This window comes from Monodon monoceros, unplaced genomic scaffold (genome assembly GCF_005190385.1).
Source record: "Monodon monoceros isolate NGI ecotype Baffin Bay Population unplaced genomic scaffold, NGI_Narwhal_1 Super_Scaffold_11, whole genome shotgun sequence".
Taxonomy (NCBI): domain Eukaryota; kingdom Metazoa; phylum Chordata; class Mammalia; order Artiodactyla; family Monodontidae; genus Monodon; species Monodon monoceros.
The window spans coordinates 83,382,232-83,405,945 of record NW_021703767.1 but is presented as its reverse complement, the minus strand read 5'-3'; the positions used below and the strand labels follow the sequence as shown (position 1 = coordinate 83,405,945).

General features: G+C 36.1%; 1 protein-coding gene across 6 annotated transcripts in view; it reads left to right on the top strand.

Annotated features, from left to right (window-relative positions):
• Positions 1 to 22,229, top strand: part of KLHL24 (kelch like family member 24) — a 39,391-nt gene extending 17,162 nt beyond the window's left edge. For 5 of the 6 annotated variants that reach the window (XM_029214693.1, XM_029214695.1, XM_029214694.1 and 2 more), the window contains 5 exons: positions 5,322 to 5,506; positions 6,656 to 6,774; positions 10,598 to 10,786; positions 11,895 to 12,083; positions 17,164 to 22,229. In XM_029214693.1, the coding sequence (XP_029070526.1) occupies positions 5,322 to 5,506; positions 6,656 to 6,774; positions 10,598 to 10,786; positions 11,895 to 12,083; positions 17,164 to 17,364 (883 nt within the window). In that variant the 3' untranslated portion in view covers positions 17,365 to 22,229. Of the gene's footprint in view, positions 1 to 5,321; positions 5,507 to 6,655; positions 6,775 to 10,597; positions 10,787 to 11,894; positions 12,152 to 17,163 lie in introns of those variants that run through there. The other variant, XM_029214697.1, reaches the window with a different exon arrangement.
• The last annotated feature ends 1,485 nt before the right edge of the window (positions 22,230 to 23,714 follow it).

Genomic DNA, 23,714 nt, shown 5'->3' with positions numbered 1-23,714 from the left:
ACTCTAGTGTATCAGAATTCTGATTGCAAGTAATTGAAACCAGCTCACCGGAGTAAGCATAGAAGGCAGATATATGTATTAAAAGGGTCCAGGAAGTCGTTATCTTGTAGAACCTAAGGGCAGAAATTCAACAGGACTTCCAAGAAGACTAGAACAGGCTATGGAAAAGCCATCAGAAACCAAGCTGTGTCTTCTTAACGCTTGCCTCTGCTTTTCTCTGCATGTCTGCATCATTCTCTCTCACTAGTCTGGTTGAATATGACCATTCATGGGGTTTGGTTTCTGTATTACAAGTTCAGTCACTCAGAGAGACTGAATGTCTCCCATCTCATGTGGAGAGATAATCTCTGATTCAGCTAGACAGCCTTCTCTGAACAGTTTACCTGTGGCCTTGGGAGCAGGATCATGTAGCAGAAAAGTGATAGCAGAAATGCTTGTCCCATATGTAAGAGCAGACAACCCAGTAGTGGCTATTAATAGTAAGGTATGGGTTTTCTCCTTTTTTCTTTCTTAACTTGAGGCAAAAAGAGGGGGTGGAGTAATTTATGTTAATTGGAGATAAAAAATAATATCCATATTCCCATCTCCGAGAGGTAGCACTGTGGCATTTGGCTTTATTCTTCCCTTTTATTCTCTAGGAATTTATTATTTCTTTTACAAAGTTGTAATCTATTTCATAGTCTGCTGTTATTATTTAATAGATGGTAAACATGTTTTCATGACATGAAATCTACAGTGAATCATAGCCATCCCACCCACATTTGAACTCTTCCTGATTCTTTACCAGTAAGTGAGATGAACATCTTTGTGGCTATATAAGCACATCTGTGATCAGCTCCTGATAATAAATTCTTATATAATTGCTTATTTTTAAGAGTAAACATTTTGAATCTTTCAGTACAACCATTTCTTTATAGAACGCATTCTGTCTGTTCCAGTTTCAGGTGGAAAGCCTTACCACACAAGCTGAAACTGTCCTTACTAAGTTTAGAAAGCCATAAGGTTTATGGCTGACATAAGCCTCTTAAGGGGTCATTTATATTCGTTTATATTGATGAACCATAATCCAATGATTCCTCTAGGCTTAGAAACTTTTTTTTTTTTTGATACAGTAAGATCAGACTGTTAGGGGCAGATTTGTTAATTATGAGAGACTGATTAACTCATTTATCTTTTAGTTTATATACATGTATTGGCAATAAGAAGTGGAACTGTCAAACAGACTAGATATTTTAAGTCAACCTTTCCAGCATATTCTCTAACTATGTGCAGGTTGCCAGTTGAGAGGCCAAAGTTTTCAAAAAGGTTGTTTAGAATCCAAACAAAGGGATCTAGTAGGTCTTTAGAACCAGAGTCTTCTCAGCTAGTATGGCTTGAGAAAGTCTCACCCACCATAAAATATTCTTACCAAAAACCCAGTAATGTTCTAGTTAGCTTAGCTAAGGTTTCTATTTTCCTTTAGACAATAACTTGAATGGGCACAGAAAATGTTTGCCTCTGTGATTATTATTTACTCTTTCATTCCTTTGTTCACTCATTTACTTATTGTTTCTAGGGCTGACCAATCCCCTCTTTTGATATATAGTTAATATATTAAGTTTATTAACTGTCATATCCTGCAGACTAGAGAGCCATTTGCTCTCTATGGCTTAAAGTATTGTATCTCTATTTAAGTTCAGTTTTTGGTGTGATGGGTTGGTTTTCAGGTATTTTTGAGTCTTGGAATGGTAAATAGACTATGTCACTAACACCTCCCCCTTCTCCCTTCCAACTTCCCACTATATGGAAACATTTCCTTTTGTGTTTTTTAAATACACATTTTAAATAAATGTGTTATTTTTCTAATTAGCCAGGATCACCTTTTGACCCCCTTTTTTTTTTTTTTAAGATATTGTTTGTTTGTTTTATTTTTATTTTTTTTTTTGCGGTACGCGGGCGCCTCACTGCTGTGGCCTCTCCCGTTGTGGAGCACAGGCTCCGGACGCGCAGGCTCAGCGGCCATGGCTCACGGGCCTAGCCGCTCCGCGGCATGTGGGATCTTCCCGGACCAGGGCACGAACCCGTGTCCCCTGCATCGGCAGAGGGACTCTCAACCACTGTGCCACCAGGGAAGCCCTGTTTGTTTTTTTAAATGAATTTATTATTTATTTTTGGCTGTGTTGGGTCTTAGTTTCTGTGCGAGGGCTTTCTCTAGTTGCGGTGAGCGGGGGCCGCTCTTCATTGCGGTGCGCGGGCCTCTCACTGTCGCGGCCTTCTCTTGTTGCGGAGCACAGGCTCCAGACGCGCAGGCTCAGTAGCTGTGGTGCACGGGCTTGGTTGCTCCGCGGCATGTGGGATTTTCCCAGACCAGGGCTCGAACCCGTGTCCCCTGCATTGGCAGGCAGATTCTCAACCACTGCGCCACCAGGGAAGCCCTGAACCCTTTTCGTTGATGAAAGTTAGTTTGGCAGTTCATCTGTCTCTGGCATGTTTGCGTTGATAATAAGTAGGTCTGTTATTTCAGCTAACAAGTCCTTTATTTCACTTTTTGAGATTTTTAACTGAACCTGGTAATTACTATCCATTTTACTGATTAGGTTTAGAATATTCTGTGGATTTATAATTATTTTATCTTTCACATAAATCAAAGAATGTGACTTTTTAATTTGATCTTTTCTCAAGTTTATGATAAAAGAGTGTGATGGCTTTTTAAAAAATATTTACCAATGTAGATAAAAGATAATTTGCTTGTCCCACTTTCATAGGAACAAATGGTGAGACGTAATACTAAAGCAGCAAATATCTGTTAGTTTGTCACAGCAGAAAATCAGAATTTTCATTTAAAAGGGTTAATAAAGTAACATTCACCCTAAAAAATAGATTGCATGGGTATCCAGAATTTTACTCATCCTATACTATCATCTTGGCCGCTTTTCTATTCTAGTCACCGTTATCAGCTGCAGCAACCCATTTCCTTTAAGGCAGTCATCTTCCTGCCTGAGATAAGTGTTCTTCTGAGCTCAAGAAATAAAAATAACTATTTTATTGAGTTAACAGTCTCTAAGGAGAACACCAGATTTGTCGCTAAGTTAAAAGCCATTTGGTTGCAAATAAGACCTTCAGTCAGGCAAAATTACTAGTTTGCTGATCCTTTCAGATACTTACACATTTAGACACTAAAATAATCCCTTATTTAGTGAGACTAAATGTTTTAGCCATTAGATTTTTGTGCTGTTTTCTCTTCTTGTTCCAAGGTGCAAAACAGACAATATATGTTTACTGGGCTAAGAAGTCTTGAAAAAGCAAGCAAGTGCAAGCAAAGGGAAAGTATAAAACAAGTAAACTGCTATAAGGAAAGTATAAAACAAAATTCTGTCAAAATTCTATGTAATAATTAACTTCATTTTGTATTAAAACTATTAGGAGTGACTGAACCCCAGTGACAGTATTTAACAATTTTTGTTTTGCTCAATCAGTAAATAAGACTTTGAGGAATATCACCTGGGTTTGTCTTAGAAGTATTTTAAGTAAGATTTTAGGAAATAATACTTCTATGGAAAGAAGGATAAATTAGTCATTAGTTATACTACTAAGTGTCTGGTGTTGTCCACTATTTACTTTTAATATTTTCATTTGGGAATTATTTGGAAAATAGTAAAATTATTGATAGTATTTGAGTCCTTCTGATAATATTTTACTATATTCTAGGTTAGGGTAATATAATTTGCTGGGTTCCTGAAAGTAATTTTTATTGCATCTGTGAACAAAATTCTTTTCTACAGTATATATTTTTGATTTTATAATGGAAAAAGTATGCCTGGCATGGACTAGGTGAATGATTATTAGTTGAAATAGCTGTAAGTGTAGCTAGAATATAGCAGCTCTGTTAAAGGGACATACCAATGTCGCTTTACTTTGTTTTTTTCTAGTGTAATTGTAAAACATCACTCTAAAACTACAAATAAGTGTTCTGATATTGTCTTTTTTCCCTCCACATTTAAGTAAGAGAAGAGGCATTGTTAGCATTTTTCTTAGTGAGACTTAATATCGTAGCAGTCATAAAATGCAATTACAAGACTTTTTCATTTCCATGAGCCTTATGAACAAAAAGAAAAGGCTTGGATAAGCTTTTAGTTTTTCCTGTCAGTATCTTTTTAAACTACAAAGTAGAAGAAGCCAGTAATTAACGTAAACTTTGGATTCCCTTAGTGCTCTTAAAAGTTGTCTTTTCCACTCTAAAAGTAGCCCATGCTCATTATCGTTTTGAAAATTTGTGTTGATACAAAGGAGGAAGCCTCACAATCCAGAGAAAACCATCATTAGCACTTTGGTATGCTCTCTCCAGACACGTTATTTACATAGTATTGATCAGACCTTCTGTACAATTTTTCATCTTGCTTTTTTCCTTTAGCATTCTTTGTTATAAACTCTGTTAACATCTTTAGTGACCACCCAACACTTTGAATTGGATTACCTTAATTTACTTAACTTTAGAAAAATTACTTTTAGGGAATTCCCTGGCGGTCCAGTGGTAGGACTCTGCGCTTTCACTGCCTAGGGCTCAGGTTCAATCCCTCGTCGGGGAGCTAAGATCCCGCAAGCCACGAGGCACAGCCAAAAAAAAAGTTTATTTATTTATTTTTGTTTTACGGTACGTGGGCCTCTCACTGTTGTGGCCTCTCCCGTTGCGGAGCACAGGCTCCGGACGTGCAGGCTCAGCGGCCGTGGCTCACGGGCCCAGCCACTCAGCGGCATGTGGGATCTTCCCGGACCGGGGCACGAACCCGTGTCCCCTGCATCGGCAGGCGGACTCTCAACCACTGCGCCACCAGGGAAGCCCAAGTTTATTTTTAAAACTAGTGTCTGAACAAGTACATATACTTCTCTAAAGGGTACTTAGATTGTACTGTGAATGTTTTTTTAGAACTAGCAATCTGATGAAAAAGCTCCATTTTCCTACACTTAGAAAAAGTGCATTATCTTACCTTGTGTGGTTATGCATATCTGAATTGCTGCAAGACTGCATTTGAAAGTCATCCTTGATATTACCAGGGTTCCAACTGAATTAGGTAGGATCTTTGGACCATTTTATAACTTTTAAGGTAAAACTCGTAGAAAAAAATACCCATAGAAATTTTCTGTGGAAAGATGATATCACTAAATCCCTTGTAAATGTTCTCAAAGTCAGTAATTAGCAAGCTGTATTAGTTGGCATATACTGAGAGAATAAACAGTTTACTTTATAATAGTGTTCTACTTTCTTTATGACAATGGTATGCTTTTAGGGTTTTAAACGATCTTGAGGGTATCTTAATTTTGCATTCTTATAATAATTATTTTAGGTCAACTGGCTATTCTGAGGTGATAGTTGTCGTTGGAGGCTGTGAACGAGTTGGAGGATTTAATCTTCCATACACTGAGTGCTATGATCCTGTGACAGGAGAGTGGAAGTCTTTGGCTAAGCTTCCAGAATTTACCAAATCAGAGTATGCGGTCTGTGCTCTAAGGAATGACATTCTTGTTTCAGGTAAGTAAAGAATTATTACAGTAGCTACTTTTAATTTAATCACAGCTTGGCCATTTTAAAACATAACAGTATCAAAAGAAAACAGTGAAAGTAGATATGCCCACCTTAGGCAGATCATATTATACAACAAATAAAACTGAAAATGACTTTTTGCTCTTAAAAACAGGCACAAGATGATGCAGAATGATTTACAAAAGATTCCCCAGAAAATGCCTTCAACTGTATCATATTTTTAAAGTTTATTTTATTGATTTACAATGTTGTGTTAATATCTACTGTATAACAAAGTGATTCAGTTATCATATATAAATTCTTTTTCATATTCTTTTCCGTTTTGGTTTATCACAGGATATTGACTATGTTCCCTGCACTAAACAATAGGCCATATCATATTTTCAATGCTCTCAAATGCATATAGAATATGGTACAATTTTTAAAACTTTTACCTGTTTACTTTGTTTTAAGGAACACAGTAACGTATGCAAAATGAAAAGTACTCAGTTAATCATCTCTAATCCACCCATGTTTTCTGAAATTCTCCCCAACGTTTATGAAATAGGATTTTCCTTAAAATTCTTAACTTGAACTTTTATTATAATATGTTACCTCTAGAATCAAACAGACAATAAAGTGACAGACTTATATACAAAGTATAACTATAGGATCCATAATCTGAAGTTTAATTAAGTTTGTTGATTAATTTGTTAGTTAAATTTAATTTTACCACCTTTGCAGGTTACTATATTACTACACATTGAACAGTATAACAACGCATACTTTATTTTGTACAATGGTATGCTTTTTAAAAAACGGGTGATTTTTAAAAATCTTTCTAGAATAACTCTTTTGTCCGGGTGCTTCTGTTGTCTGACTCTTAAATGAACAGTCTTACACATTTGGTAAATTCATATTCTGCATTTTATTATTTGGGGCATATAGTTATTATTTCTTAGGATAACAACTGACAAAGTTAAATCTGTAGAACCATTTGCATTTTAAGTTTTAAGAGGGTCCTTGTTTCATTTATTGAACTGAATCCTCAAATTCTCGGACTGGGTGAATAACTCAATGTTTTCATTATCTATGCCTTTGGCAAAGATCCCTTGGTGATACACATGTTAGTGTGGGCGCATTGTTTTGCATTTAAAGGTGGAAGAATCAATGGCCGTGATGTCTGGATTTATAACTCACAGTTGAATATCTGGATCAGAGTTGCTTCTCTAAATAAAGGCAGATGGCGTCACAAAATGGCTGTCCTCCTTGGTAAAGTAAGAGAAACCACTTTTTATTATTATTGCTGTTACGTTTCCAGAATGAATACCACAGATGAATCCTTGATTTTACTCACCCTCTGGGTATTTTGAACTCAGATTGTATTTCCTTCCATTTCTAACCTCAATACATAAACTGAAGATATAAACAATTTGACACTGTACTTTTGAATGGATATTTTGTTCTCCCAACTAGGAATTTGTAGCAGTGCAGCACATTTCTCTTCTCAGGCACCAGTGCGGCCTAAATGACTGAGAAGCACTGGAAAATAAAGCAGTTACATCAAGTACAAAAACAGGCCAATGTCTAATCCAAGCAGTCTTTTTCCTTTTACTGACTTTGGCATTCAGGCCAAGATATATTTATGTAGAGTGATATTATTTTATCTTTTTTATTTGTACAAGTAGGGACAAAACAAATAAGTGTTAAGATAAACTCACCAACATATTTTAAAGCAAACTTATTATTGGCTGCAGCTAATAAATATGAAAAACATGTAATTTGATTCTGGACCATTTACTGTCCTTAGGAACTTGAGAATCACTTGTAGACTAGTGATTTTTGAATCACTAGTAGACTAGTAACTTTTTTGAAGTTAAATCTAATATAAAAAGCTATTACATAAAGCAGATAAAAATACAGCTGTGTATCAAGGGCTAACTTGGACTCTGTAGCCCTTCCCTGCCTCTGTCTCTATCATCTCCTCCAAAGCCACTGCAAATTAATGAGCAATCTAAATAAAAGCAGCATACTTGCTCGCACATTTTTTTTTGAAGTATAGATGATTTACAATATTGTGTTCAAGTGTACAGCATAGTGATTCATGTTTTAGGGGTGGTGTTTGTTTGTTTGCAGCTTATATTCCATTATAGGTTATCATAAGATATTGAATATACTGCATGTATATTTTTGTCTGGTCCCCTAGTACTCTCTTCTAAAAAGATTGCTGCCTCTTTTTTTTTTTTTTTTTTGGCGGTACGCGGGCCTCTCGCTGTTGTGGCCTCTCCCGTTGCGGAGCACAGGCTCCGGACGCGCAGGCTCAGCGGCCATGGCTCACGGGCCCAGCCGCTCTGCGGCATGTGGGATCTTCCCGGACCGGGGCACGAACCTGTGTCCCCTGCATCAGCAGGCGGACTCTCAACCACTGCGCCACCAGGGAAGCCCGATTGCTGCCTCTTAAGCCCTCTCTTGAAGACATTTTAGAGCCACCAGTGAGAAAGCAGAACTGCTCTAGTTGGAACAGAGATAATGCCAGGAACCCTTCCTACTCAGCCACCCATCAGTTCTGATTCCCTCCTCCTATCTCCCCACAGAAAGGTCTTGAAATCTCTATACTATAGAATACTAGAGCTTCTCAAAGTGCAGTTTGAAAGGTATTGTTAATTCCTAAGGGTATTGATCTACTGTGTTGCTGCTGTCTATAAGAGCAATGAAATAATGAGGACTTTGAGGTAGATGTAATGGAAATAAAATACTAATAGAGTATTTTCTAAAACCACTGGTTTGTTAGTACCTACTATATTATATACAGTTTTGGTAGCTATACCTCAAGGATGACAAAATATTACTGGAAAGTGGCAGCTAAAATAATTAAGGTGTTGAAAAGAGATGAGGTCTTACTAAAAACATTATAATTATTTAGTCTGAACATACAGAGGCATGTGAAAAAGATTGATGTCTCAAATATCATATATGGATTGATGAACACAAATTTATTTGACAAATATTAGTATATTTGACTTGAAGGTGCCCAAAACTTGGAAGCACTAAATCAAGAAATAAAAGGAATCCTTCCTACCTTACACAGCAAGTACTCAATTCATGGAAAACAGTTATCCCAAAAACTACAATATAGGCTGAATTCAAACACAGAAAGTTATTTAAAGTTGTAAATGCACTCTGTTAAGGAAACCTAGGATGATTTGGAATATAGACTCTTAGAGCAAGAAGGCATCTTAGAGAATATTTAATGTAACTTCTTTAGTTTACAAAGAAACTGAATCCAGAGAGATCGAGTCATTTGCCCAAGGTTGCACAGAAAGTGATAAAGCAGGGGTAAAAGCTCAGATTTCCCTAATCTAGAGGCCTTTTATCTTAAGGCGCACAGCATATATTTTTAGTTTATGCAGGTAGGGGAATAGTAATAAAGTTTAATCTTCAAAATTATATTATGTGATAGGTACTATTATTGTCTACATTTTTAAATTGAGGAAATTAAGATGGAGTCTCAGAGAAGATAGGTAAACTGCCCAAGCAAGGTCTTACTTGCAGTGGCAGAGCTAAATATGGACCTGCCTCTCCTGATTTCAAAGTCCATACCTTTAAGTACTACATTGTGCCACAGTTTCCATACCCCTTCTAGCTGCATGACCTTGAATAAGTTACTTAACCTCTCTGGGCTGCCTGGTGTTGGGAGAACAAACCCATCAACAGATAATTTTCACATAATGTGAGAAATGCAAGATTGAAATAACATTGGCTGCTGAGGAAATTTGGAAGAGTACAGAAAGATAGACTTGTGGACACACTTAAATGACAATGTATAAAGTTTGGCCTTGACCCTTAGGCATTCATTGTTAAACTAGTAAAAGGAGTTGATGAGGTGTTTTAGGAAGATTAATCTGTGGTTCAGAGAGTACAAGAGTGGAGACCAGGAGATTGAGAGGTGTGAAATGATATGGACCCCAAGGATGGTGGCAGTGGGAAACAAAAGGAAGGGACAGACGTGAGAGATGCTGGGAAAGAACGCTTGGTAGAACTTAATAGTTAATTAGATATGGATGCAGAAAAGAGTTGATGATGACTGTTCATTAAAAGAATTATAGGTGTTAAACAGGAGAGCTTTTTTTTTTTCTTTTTTAGGAGAGCTTCTATAGGTTAAAAGTTTCTTGTATATCTTGTGATGCTTAATGGATTATTCTGCATGTAACTGATTTAATTAATGGCTTGTTGATTAGTTCATCTGCCCTACCTTCCTCACATTTGTGAAAAGAAAATGTACATGGAAGCCCTTTGAAATACACATTCTAGAGTTCATAATGTATCAGGTACTTTTCTAGGTACTGCAGGGACTAAATTAAAGAACAAGATAGGCCCTGCCTTCAAAGATCTCACAGTCTAGTAATCCTTACTTAATACTTTAGTTTCATAGCTTTTATTACTTTATAATATTCAAGTATTTTCACCATCCATGAGTATGAACATTTGTGCTAAATCCTGTAATTCTCAGTGCAAGCAATATTGCTCCTAACGGGATGAAGATTGGTTCTTGGGCGGGTGAAAAAAAATCATACTGTTTTGTGTATAAAGCACAGATACAATATATAAACAGATATACAATATATCTGTGGTATTAAAAATTTCACTGGAGGGGGCTACTATGAAAAAAATGTCTAAAAAGGCTCCTTGGTGGTGGTGAGAGAATGATAATTTTTTTTAAAGGTCCAGAAACTGAGCTAAATATATTGCAATTACAGTTACCAAGGGCTTTTTAAAGGGGAGAGATCCCTTAATTCTTTCTTTTTTTTTTTTTTTTTTTTTTTTTTTTTTGGTTCACCGACCTCCCCTTTCTGAGGCCTCTCCTGTTGCGGAGCACAGGCTCCGGACGCGCAGGCCCAGCGGCCATGACTCACGGGCCCAGCCGCTCCGCGGCATGTGGGATCCTCCCGGACCGGGTCACGAACCCGTGTCCCCTGCATCGGCAGGCGGACTCTCAACTACTGTGCCACCAGGGAAGCCCCCATCCCTTAATTCTTTAGCCAACTAGTTAAAAATTCAAACTTTTGATAATTAAGATTTCTCCATGTATTTTACATATAGGTATATGTTGTTGGAGGCTATGATGGGCAAAACAGACTTAGCAGTGTAGAATGTTATGATTCCTTTTCAAATCGATGGACTGAAGTTGCCCCCCTTAAGGAAGCAGTGAGTTCTCCTGCCGTGACTAGCTGTATAGGCAAATTGTTTGTGATTGGTGGAGGACCTGATGATAATACTTGTTCTGATAAGGTAAGCCATGCTCTCTCTCTTTTTTTTTTAAAATAGAAATTACCAATGATATACACAAGAAGAGAAATATGGAAGGCCTATCAAGTAGGTAGTTTGGTCCCTTAGAGTGAGGGGGCTTTTAAAAATTGTCTGGTACTTTATACTTAGGGAGGAAAACATTGAGTTTCAAGTTACTAAAGTGAGATCATAAAGTGAGATCATAACATATCCAACAATTTTCTGTTAAAAGTGTGATCCAGTTTTTTTGAGATGAAACTGATCTCAGCATTATACTATAAACCATTTTAAAACTTTTTACTGGTATAGTTTACAAAATCAAAAAATTATTCACATAAAACAATTGGGAAGTGAATTAGCAAAGGGTAAGATACTGTACTGCTTCCAACTGGGTCATTTTCTGCATACTTTGAAAATATTCTTAGAACAAAGAAAAGAAAACCTCTCTAATGTAAATATAGGATGGCTCAAAGCTGCTGCAGTTCATTGAATTCGTGAGACGAAAGAACATGTGCCATCCTGACATCTCAGAAAATACCCCGTTTATTCTGCAAACAAGAGTGTAATGCCTAATTCATTTAACAATAGTTTACTGAACTTTGTCAATCAATAAATTCTTTTTCTAAATTAAATTTTAATATAATGTCAAATGTTACATATTTAGAATTCATTAATTCAGAATTTGTGATAATTCAAAGTATCCTGAATTGAGGTTTGCTGGTGTTCTTCTGAAGAAAGGACTCCCTAAACATGTGAAGAAATTATATTCAAATTGAGGCATACTTATCCTATATAACAGAATTTATAAGACTGTTATTTTATTTTTTTTGAAGACTTATTTTTAATGGAAAAAAAAAAAAGCAAACCTGCTAGCCATTCATCTTGGAAACGGTCTGTGTTTCTTACTCTATTCTACTTGATAGTGATAAATTTGTATTTCTTTTGAGAATTTCATAATTCAGATATTTTACTCTCAAGCCAACCTCCCTTAATTCTGTGAATTAATGGGATTTTATTTTTAATCATGTTTCTGTATATTGGCAGACTATTTATTATGTAAATTTGCATTTTTGTTGAGAAATTTTAATTAAGTACTTCTATATATTATTAGGTTCAATCTTATGATCCAGAAACCAATTCTTGGCTACTTCGTGCAGCTATCCCAATTGCCAAGAGGTGTATAACAGCCGTATCCTTAAACAACCTGATATATGTTGCTGGTGGACTGACCAAGGCAATATACTGTTATGATCCCGTTGAAGATTACTGGATGCATGTACAGAATACATTCAGCCGACAGGTAATAACATAAAACAGTCCAAAAGAATAATCAATGTAGGAGAGACCAAGTACAGGACCAGTATGAATATACAGTAACTTTACTATTTATGTGTTTCATGTATGCTTGGATTATTTCCAAAAAAAAAAAATTTTTTTTTTTAATAAATAAATTTATTTATTTTTGTCTGTGTCGGGTCTTCGTTGCTGCCCACGGGCTTTCTCTAGCGTGGAGAGCGGGGGCTAATCTTCGCTGCAGTGCGCGGGCTTCTCATTGCGGTGGCTTCTCCTGTTGTGGAGCGCGGGCTCTAGGCGCGCAGGCTTTAGTAGTCGTGGCACGCAGGCTCCAGAGTGCAGGCTCAGTAGTTGTGGCGCACGGGCTTAGTTGCTCTGCGTCACGTGCGATCTTCATGGACCAGGGCTCAAACTCATGTCCCCTGCATTGGCAGACGGTTTCTTAACCACTGAGCCACCAGGGAAGTCCCTCAAAAATTGTTTAAACTCCACATAAAGCATATGGTATTCTTGTTTTGAACTCCTTCCAAGGAATTTATTGAAATAACTTACTTTTGTTTTTAATTTTTTAATTAATTTTTATTGGAGTATGATTGGTTTACAATGCTGTGTTAGCCTCCACTGCACAACAGAATGAATCAGCCATACACATACAGGTATCCCTTCCCTTTTGGACTTCCTTCCCTGAAATAACTTACTTTTTACCATCCCATGGTAAAGTAGGTATTGCTCTTGGGCTGTTGGGTTTTTTTCCCCTTAACCTTTTTGAGACTCCTACTCCAGTTCTTATCCCTCTCTCTAGCACATTTTCAAAAGAGAAGAAATTCTCTCAAACTGGTTTTTTTCCTTCTGCAGTTAGAAACTAGGTAATTTGTTGTTTTTGCTATGAAGAAAATGGCTATACTTGGGTCTCTTTCATCCACACTGCACTTGTACCCTTATATGGCCTTTACCCCTGCCCCATAAAGGCCTTCCCTTGGCCTTTTGTTTCATGGCTCTACCCTCTTTCCTTCCACCATCAAAATGCTTGATGGCTCTGATGCTGGAAATCTGGCTCTACCTGTACCACTCTAGAGAGACTGTACTCCCAAAGGTCATTAATAATCTCCTGAGTCTCATTCATGTTCTCTTGTTTTTTTCTACCCAACCCTTAAATATGGGTATTCCTTGAGCCTCTTTTCCCTGCCCTTTTTCCAGTTTATACTCCGTTCCTGAGTGATCACATGTACTGCTCAGTACTGATGACTTCAAATCTTACTCTCCATTAAAGCCTCTCCCCTGTGCTCCAGACTCAAATTTCCAACTGCCTATTTGATGTTTTCTGTGGCATTCCAAGACTTTAAAACAGAATTCACCTTCTTCCCCAAGTTTACTTCTTCTGTTTCCAAACAACCTAGTGAATGGAAAAACTCTGTTTCTCCCTGACAGCACTTCTGACACCAGATATGTGGGTTTATTCCCACACCAACCGATCTCTGTCTTCAGCTGGTGTCTTACAATTCAATTCAGTTCTGACATGACCTGAAATTTGCTTCAGGTTCCACAGGTTAAGGACTCAGTCCTGCAAGACTGCCACCACTTCACATGCCAGTCTCAAGTCTCAGGTTTTCACCAGTACTTCTGACAAATCAGCTATAAATCAAGGTTCCCACAGCCCCCCCCCCTTGGGTTCAGTAATTATGCTCAGGAAAACACTTACTTATTTATGTTTACAGGTTTGTTATATGATAAAGTATATTACAAAGGACATAGATGAACAGCCAGATAAAGAAGTACCTAAGGTCAGGTCTGGAAGGGTCCTAAGCAGAGAACCTTCTGTCCTCATGGATTTGAGGTGCACCACCCTCCTGGGACATAGATGCATTTACCAACCTAGAAGCTCTCCAAATCCTATACTTTTGGGATTTTTATGGAGACTTTATCATGTAGACATGATCAGTTATAATTCAGTTTCCAGCCCTGCTCCCCTCTCCAGAAAAGGGAGGGTGGGGTGAAACTTACAAGCTTCTAATTATGGCTTGGTTTCTCTGGTGACCAACCCCCATCTAGGAGCCCAGCAGCAGTCCCTCCTTAGAACAAAAGACACTCCCATCAACCAGGAAATTGCAAGGGATTTCGGAGCTCTGTGTCAGGAACTGGGGGCAGAGGCTGATATGTATTTTCTATTATTTCACACCTAGAAACTTAATTTTTAAAATTTTTCTTGATTTCTCTTAAATTGAATCAATCCATCATATCAGCTCTGTGTCCTCAAGAGTTTCTCCTATTCTTTTCCATTCCTGTGGTTCTTGCTTTTGTTCAGGTTCTCATCAGTTCTTACCTAAACTAAAACAGTATTTTCTAAGTAGTGTTCCATTCTCTAATGTCTTGCTTTTCTAACCCATTTTACCACCAGTTATTTTTCAGCAAATCTAATTATGTCTCTTCTCTGGAAATGTACTGAATAAAATCTAAAAGTTTTCCCACCTCATTCTAGGTCTCCTGTTGTCTGACCTCTTCTTGCCTTTTCAGCTTCACTTTCTTCACCTTTACCCAAATTACATTAAGTATCTGTTGCTTGCATTTGCTATCCAGATGGTATGTGTTCTTGCCTTGATTCATGTTGTCCTCTTAGCCTTTAATGCCTTTTCTACCTTCTCTATTTGTAATTCTACTCATCTTTCAAGTACCACTTCACAGTTACAACAAACTGAGGTTGCCCTGTTCAGAATTAATCTCTTGTTTTTCTGATCTGTCACTACACTTAACACCTCTATAATGCAAGTGATAAATTTCCTTATAGTTATAAATGTTCATTTCTATACTGGAATTCAGTCTTCTTAAGGATACTGTGTTTTCTAACTCATCTCATGTATCTTGCATTGATTGATTGGTGCTCGGTAAATTTTTTTTTTTTTTGGCTGCATTGGGTCTTCACTGCTGTGCTTGGGCTTTCTCTAGTTGTGGAGAGCAGGGGCCAGTCTTCGTTGCGGTGTGCGGGCTTCTCATCGTGGTGGCTTCTCCTGTTGCAGAGCATTGGCTCTAGGCACGCGGGCTTCAGTAGTTGTGGCATGTGAGCTCAGTAGTTGTGGCTCACAGGCTCTAGAGCACAGACTCAGTAGTTGTGGCGCACGGGCTTAGTTGCTCCCCGGCATGTGGGATCCTCCCGGACCAGGGCTTGAACCCATATCCCCTGCAGTGACAGGCGGATTCTTAACCACTGCGCCACCAGGGAAGTCCTGCCTACCCTTTTAATACAAATCAAATGAAAAACGATAAATCAACCGTAATTTCATGGTAGACAGCTATTTGAGTCAAAGGTTGTGGTGTTTTTAAATGCTTAGAATGTTGAATGACAAAAAAAGAACTGAAAAAATGAGCTTTTTTTTCCCAGTCCTAATGGACCCAGCCTTTTTCTCTGTTTTTACCTCGCCATTTCCATGCCTTTTGACTTTGCATAATTCCTAAATTCCACAACTTACTATTTTAAACATATTTTGCTTTTTAACTTTCATCAGGAACTTTTTTTTTTTTTTACTGACGAAGATTTTTTTTTTTACCCTTCTTCAGCGGACTAGGTATTTAAAATGTCGTTAAAGTTTAGAATAATAATTGAAAAGAAATCTGATTCTTTTTCTTTATTGTTGGCATTTTAACATTTAAGCATTAAGCATTATAAAAAATAATAATTAAGGAGAGGGGTATATTTTACAATATTAAGATTGTGTTTCATTTAAGTCATGAAAAATAACATTAAAACTTCATGTATTGATGAATTATTTTTCTTACTAGCTGCCATTACTCTTGAGACTTTCATAGAGTGAAATAAACTACTATGCAAGTAATTTCCTGATATGAATGAATATCTGTTCTGAAGGTTGCTTGCTTCATTTAATTCTGAGCACTATTTATGAAATGATGTTAATAACAAGATAGATCCTATAATTATATAGTTTAAGAATCATCATCAAAGTGACTGTAAAGTTCAATAGTGCAAGCCAGCTTGTACTTGCAAACTAAGGATGTTGTCTTTTATTGTGTTCAGAACTTTCAGAATTTATAGAAAGAGCTCATTGTGCTTTAGATGGAAAATGTTATAGTCTGGTACATAATTGGTACAATCCATGGGTGGTATTCTACATAAAAGTTTGTCATTCATTGATGATAATGGGCCCCAAGTCAATATGGGTGTATATAAACTCTAATGTAGACATTTTAAAATACTCACTAATTCTTCTAGACCCAAAGATACTATCCTCTATTATAGAAATCCACCAAGATTTAATTTTTTCTACAAGAGTGAAATTTATGTATAGCAAATCTGATCAAGTAAAAATGTTTATTGTACTCACTGGTAGAACCCATCTCATTGCTGATTATGTGGAAACAGGATAATAATATACAATAACTTTCTGAATTAAAGTGAAATTTAAATGGAAGAATAATTGACCTGCAGCATAACCAGATTCATGCAATAGTGAGACAATTTTAGTATAATTTCTTTCTTTGAAGAATCACTCTTATCCTTGCAAGAGTATTTGTTTTATATAGTAATTGTATTACTGACAGAGAAGAGTAAAATTTAGCTAAGAGTCTCATTGCATGGAAAGTTAACTATAAAATGTTAACTGGGGAGTTTCTGTGCCCCATCCAAGGCCCCTAATAACAGTGCTTCTTTAATTTGGTTATAACTCTCATTCATTCTTTCAACTTGTGGGTAATCCCCTATAATGAATAATGTTCCTACCCTTTGATCATGTAATAGCCACTTTCTATAATAAAGGACCTTCCTGTAATAGGAGAAGCAAGTCTTCAAGGATGTTTTCATTCAACTACCATTAACTAAAACCCTTCTCTCAATCCCCCACCCCCACTTCACCTCCCATATCTTGACCCCAATTAGTGACATATATTCTATCTTAACACTCCCTTCACCCATGCAAATTTACCTAGTATTCACACATAGAGCAGGAGTTGGGCAAAAGGGAGCTTATTATTTCGTGTCTCCTTTTTTGACTTGTTAAAGCATGTCTTATTTTACTTTTCAGTTTGCTACCAAATCCCTTACTGTCAACAGTTAATTTTTTTTTTTTAATTTGGTTGAACAGGAAAACTGTGGTATGTCTGTATGTAATGGTAAAATATATATCCTGGGTGGAAGACGGGAAAATGGAGAAGCCACAGACACTATTCTCTGTTATGATCCTGCAACAAGTATCATCACAGGGGTAGCTGCAATGCCCAGGCCAGTGTCCTATCATGGATGTGTGACTATTCATAGATACAATGAGAAATGCTTTAAGCTCTAAAACCAGGATACCTCACCCAAGAAGCCACAGCAATCCAAGATGAGAGGTTTTAAAAACTCCAGAGTGGGAACTTGACATATCTCCTTTTTGCAATATGCACAGAAAAGTAAAAATAATAATTGTCGTGCCTTTCTCCCCAAAATGTCAATCTTTCAAACTGTAATAAAGCCTTTTCTGTACTTGGGAAAAAAAAATTTGTTGTTGTTGAAGGTAATAGTGGTCTTTGCTTGGGCTTTGAGAGTGTACCTTTGTGAGTATTTGTAAGAAACCTATGTGGAGTAGGAAATAATGTCTGCCTGCATACCTTTTAGGAATTTGTGATGGTTTCTTCATTTATGTATGTTTATCTGCAAGACTGTATATTCCTTACTTTGTCACATATATGTGTGTGTGTGTGTGTGTGTGTGTGTGTGTATATACACACATACATATATATATATATAATTGCATGGCAAGTTTTCATTTAGTTTGACTCATATAATGCTTAGAATACTTAGAATCATTCTAAGGTAGAAAAACCACTTTTAAAAATCTTTGTCACTAAAAAATACATCCAAGTTGATTAATTTTATTGTGGGTTTTTTTCTGTAATTGATAAAAATGTAATGATGACAATCTGAGTATCATAAAATACTGAATTATTATGACTTCATTCTTAGAATTATTTTCTTATATTAAAGGTATTTTGGGGGGAGGAGATACAAAAGCAAGTGCCCTTAAAATGGAGATTAAAATTACATGTTCCTAAGAAAAAATCATCTAAGACCATTGAAGGGAAAATGACCCACTGTGGCTCTCAAAAGTATTTATATATCATCTCTAAATCCTCTAAGGGATGCGCCTTTTCTTGAACATGGCAGAAGAGTTGAAATCCACTTTGCAATATTATCTTGTGAAAAACAGGGACAGATTTTCTCCGTAGCCCAGTAGGGTTTGACCTCATTACTATGGTGCTTTGGGTGAGGACCTCTTCCTGGTTATCCTACTTTCTTGTGAACAGCTAAAAATCCTGGGAGTCTCTACTGTTAAGCTGCCCTTAAAGGATAAAGCAGGGACCACCTGTCTCAGTGGGTCCATATTTCTTTTAAAATTAGCTATTTGAAGAAACTAACAGCAGTAGTTGCAGTATTCTAAGGTAAATCTTTCATTTGGTACCCATTGTGTAAAATAGTGATCAATATTCTCAAGCTTCTCTACATCAAATTGCCTTTGTCTAGCTGTTTCAACTCCAGTTTATAAAGCTTACTGGTTTTCAGAGAAGAGTGTAAAACTTTTTCTAAGGCAAATGGTATGGCAGGAACTATAGCGTACGTGATTATTGATATTCCTGGGTGGACAGATATAATTTAAAACATTTTAGGGATGTTCAGGTAGCCTGCTGTATTTCGACTTCCCCAGGCACTATTGTTGTCTCACATCATAATTATATATTTGCCATAGGAGAAATGATGCAAATATGTGATTATAGTGTCACCAGATTTCTGTTAAAACCAAGGTAGTAATCAAAAACCTAACATTGATAAACTACTCTTTCTTTCTCATTTTAGAATGATGCAAAGATTTCAAATAAACCTATACAGAGTCAACTTTTAATGCCTAGCTGGAATCTGAATTCTGAGGAAAACTCTAAAACACTTAACAAATCTTTAAGGAATTTTAATTTTTCAGATCATAATTTGAAATGATGTATACCTTTCTGTGATAATTATCAGAGCAATTCAGAAACCAGTTTTCTACCATCTTAGTTGAAAGACAATAGTAGATACAATTGGGATACTTGTTTTAATTTTAGAGTAAACTTCTACTTCTGCATCATACCTTTTGTAGATAATGGAACCTATGTAGTTCAGAAATTCTTTGTGGTATATGAGAAAAGTGTTTTGTAAATGCTGAGAATTATACAAATGATACTTGTTATTTTCATGTGTATTTGTAAGATCATGCCCATCCATAAATAGACACTTCACACAAAGAAGACTTTCTCAACATAACCTGTATTTTAGTACTTTTGTCTATTATAAAAGTATTAACTATTTACTTGTATTTTGTTATACATTTATTTTTAATGTTCAGGTGTCTGTTGTAGTAAATTTGAAATCCTATAAAACAGAATTTGTTTAAACATGGACCTCATGCCAATATTGTTTAATTTTTTTCTCTACATAATTTAAAACTACATAAATTAAGTAGGCCACCAAGAACTTAGTTTGAATCCTATGAAATTAAAGTAACAATTTTTAAAGTTACCCAACTGATACTTTAATTTTCTTAAATTATTTATTTTCCTTTACTGATTTTTGATAAATAATGATGTTAGCATTGATAAAGTAATAAGGAATTTTAGGGTATAATTAGTATATCAAAAGGGATTTATCAACCAAAACGGTATCAGATTATATTCATGCTGTCATCACATAGTTGACAGATTTTCTTTTGGTGGGTGATGCTCGTATAAGCCTTTGGGTTAGTGTGTATGTATATAGTCAATACATGTGTGTATATATGTAGATAGATGGTATGCTCATCTACACACATACAGACAGACATCAAGAATTTTATCAGTTTCTGATCAGAAAAAGGCACATAAAGTAAAAATTAGTTGACCTTATTAAATTCAATTCCAGAAGTATATTTTTTTCATTTGGGCATTTCTAGAATACTTTGTTACATATGAAAGTACATGATGAATATTAGTATGATGACTCATATACAGTCAGAATCTATATAATGCATACAGTTTTACAAGATCAGGAAACAAATTGACGGGAGATACAAGTTTGCTAAACCTAGCCATTGATATACCTCAGTGGGGAAGGAATTCAAAAGTATTTTTTGTGGGTCAACAGAAATGTACAGTTTTTTTCTCCATGAACTTTAATCATTTTTCATGTGTTCCTATATGTGAGTGAGCTATAAAGTGGTCTAATTTTTACAACAAAAAGGCCTTCTTCCTTTTCTACTCTAATCTTCCCACTGACTTTACTGCACAGGTATGAAATGGTAGCCTATTGTATCTTCAGTAACCTTTTTTTTTCCCCTAGATGACTGAAATATAGGTATTTACTCCATTTAAACCAGGTGTTAACAAAAAAATGATGTAAATACTCAGGGAGGGTATTAACTTGTCATTTTTGCCTAATTGGAGTGTTTAAAGTGCCATATCTAAGTAACTTGCAGTTCATGATTCTAGAGTAAATTCAGTTTGGTAAAGGGGCTTCACACATGGCGGTGGTTAAACATTCATTTTTTTATATTTAGAAAGATGAAAATGTTTTGTGGACTGATACATTTTCTCTTAGTGAATATGAATTGTTTATGTATCTCTACTGTCATACCCTTTTGAAATGAAACTCAGGAAAATACAAAGGTTCAATTATACTACTTTTGTCAGTGTACAAACCAGGTGTATTTTTTTTTTCCTGTTGTGTGGATATGGCAATAGATTTTTAAAAAAGAAATGCTGTGAGAACCCATACATGAAAAGAGAGGGTTGAATCATCAGTGTGTGCCTTTTGTTTCTTGAGATTTATATGTGGAAAAGATATCTTCTACTCCAGACTGTATTTTCAAAGAGAAGAGATTGTTCTTTATGTGGTGCCAAGTGATAAGATAACGTCTCTTAAAGGCTTCCTGTGGACTGCCTTTATTTTCCTAAACTCAAGACACCAGTTAACCTCAGCATAATTTTGGCCTTTCTTAGAATTTCTTGTGCATTATATTGAAAACCAGGTTTATATCACCTCACCCCATTATTCCTTTTAGTTAAATAAATTCACCATACCAAGAAACCAGAATGGGGCAATTTGGTTGGCCTTTTAAGGCAGTAGGTTTGACTAGCTAGCTATACTTACTGTCACATCTAATGCTAGTCATCAGAAACCACTTGAGCCAGGAGTGTGAACTGATAATTCCAGAGACAGTTTCAACATACTTCAGACTTTTTTTAAATGTTTTTTATGAATGTTTTACATTTGTGTGATTGCCTTAGATTTTAAATTTTTGTAGTGCTAAAGATCATCATTAAAAAATGTTTTGAATACCAGTAGTTATAACTTATTTTATGTATTGTCCCAAAGAAAAGAATTTGTTTTAATGTTTTCAAAATAACTGCATCTGAATTTGTTTATATGCCTTAAGTTCTCTAGTGCTATTTCAACTTTTCTTTCAATCTAAATAAAGCTTACCTTAGATAAGTTTCATACTTGTTTCCTATAGAGTAAATTTCCCTTCTTGAATTTTTTAATGAGCACCAGCCTTGTGGTTGCTTGAAAGAAAATGTTAAGAAAGGTTGTTGGGTGTTTGGAGTTTTATTATATTGGGGGACTTTTTGTGTTTGATGCCAAGGTGCTTTTTAAGATATTAAGAAAAACATCTATCTTACGTTGATTAAACCCTTGTAAACATCATTTGCAATATCTCCATCTAAAGTCAAAAAAGTAAATCTACTTATTTTTGTTTCATTCTTATGTACTGTTTTGTTTCTTTTGTTTTTTCTTCTACAGGCTCTTTCATTTATCTTTCCTGAAAAAGTTCTTTTTCTTTCTCCAACACCCCTCCCCATGGTTTCTTAATTTAAATCTTGTTGAGAGTTTCTGGAGCTATCTAAGACAACACGATTATAGAGTTGAACAAAAGCATAATGTGCTTTACAGCATGTACAGACTTGTGGCAGCCAAGTGTCTTTTGCTTTCAGATGCTCCAGAGTCTTCACAGTGGGGAAAAAAAAAAAAAAGCTTTGTATTTCTTTGTTTTCAGTTTAGTTGCAGCACACTAATACTTATATGTCTTGTTTAAATATACTTTGTGCATAGTTGTCTTTAATTTTTAAAAAGTTGTATCTAATAAAAAATGTCTTTTAACCATTATTACTTGACTATGGTTGTATTAAATTTTATTTACCAAAAACTCATTGTTTTGTCTTACCTTAAATATATTAAAGTGGTTGTTTGAAAAAGGAGTGGGGGAAATTACAAGTTAATATATGTATTTACTAGTGTGTTCACAAAGTAACTAAAAGGCTAAACAAAAAGCTAAAAACATTGGTGTGTATGAGGAATTGGTGGCTTAGGGACAAGTAAAAAGGCAACTTCACTGCATACTCCTGTAGAATTGTGTGTAATTATATATAAATATGCACATAATCAATTTTTTAGTGTGAACCACATGTAAGTGTTAACTATTCAGAATTTTTTTATTATGATTTTAATTTTTAATTATGAAAGTGATCCATAACATTTGCACTGTAGTGTTCTTTTGATTTGGCTCTCAAAAATACCCTTATAGTAATATCAAGAGTAAAGAACTTAAGAAATTTTATTGCAGGTGTCGAAGAAGGCACATTGTTTACTGCAGAGGCAATGTCTAATTTTACATTAGCAAAAGTAAAATCTTGAAAAGATATGTTACAGAAGTGTAAGCAGGGGCTTCCCTGGTGGCGCAGTGGTTGAGAGTCCGCCTGCCGATGCAGGGGACGCGGGTTCGTGCCCCGGTGCGGGAAGATCCCACATGCCGCGGAGCGGCTGGGCCCGTAAGCCATGGCTGCTGAGCCTGTGCGTCCAGAGCCTGTGCTCCGCAACGGGAGAGGCCACAACAGTGAGAGGCCCGCGTACCGCAAAAAAAAAAGAAGTGCAAGCAATGCTTTAGCTTGTTATGCTTAGCTTTTATATTGTGCCATCAAAATAAAATGGCAAGTTAGAGTGTGTCTTAAATAATAAATGTTAAAGCTGTTTTCATTTCACTTAATTCCTCTGTAGCCACAACTGGAAAAGTGGATAGGCTTCATCGGCTCTGATTCCAACCTGTGCTCTGCCATAAAGCCATTTAACCTCTCTGAGCCATACTTTGCTTATTCTAGGAAATGCAGTCATAATACTTACTTTACAGGCTTGTTGGATAATGGGATGTATGTTGAAGAGTGAACAGAGTTCTGGCACAGAAGAGGAGAATATAAATGTTGATTCCTTTTCTATGCATTTTGTCTTCAGGACAAAAATGCAGTATGCAAAGTCAGGGAAGGAGTTGAAAGAATTAAAAGCATTTGTTAGCTTATATTTGGAAAACCATGAGCAATGGGTAGAGAATAGAAGCCTCTCATAATTTAAATTTTCAAAAAATAACCTGTGCTCTTAACAGAATGAGGGGGAAAAATGGGCTAAACCTGCCTTCTGCCTCTCTGCTATTCATTAACTGTTAATGGAAACTGAGAAAATCAAAAGGCATGATTTCCTCCTAATTATGTTGGGGTCTTTTATATTTTTTATATGATGTTTTGACATCTTTGGGGGACCTTGCTGGCTGGGGAGAGACTGCTCCTCCCAGGACTGGCTAATTCCTAGAGGCAGTAAACAGCT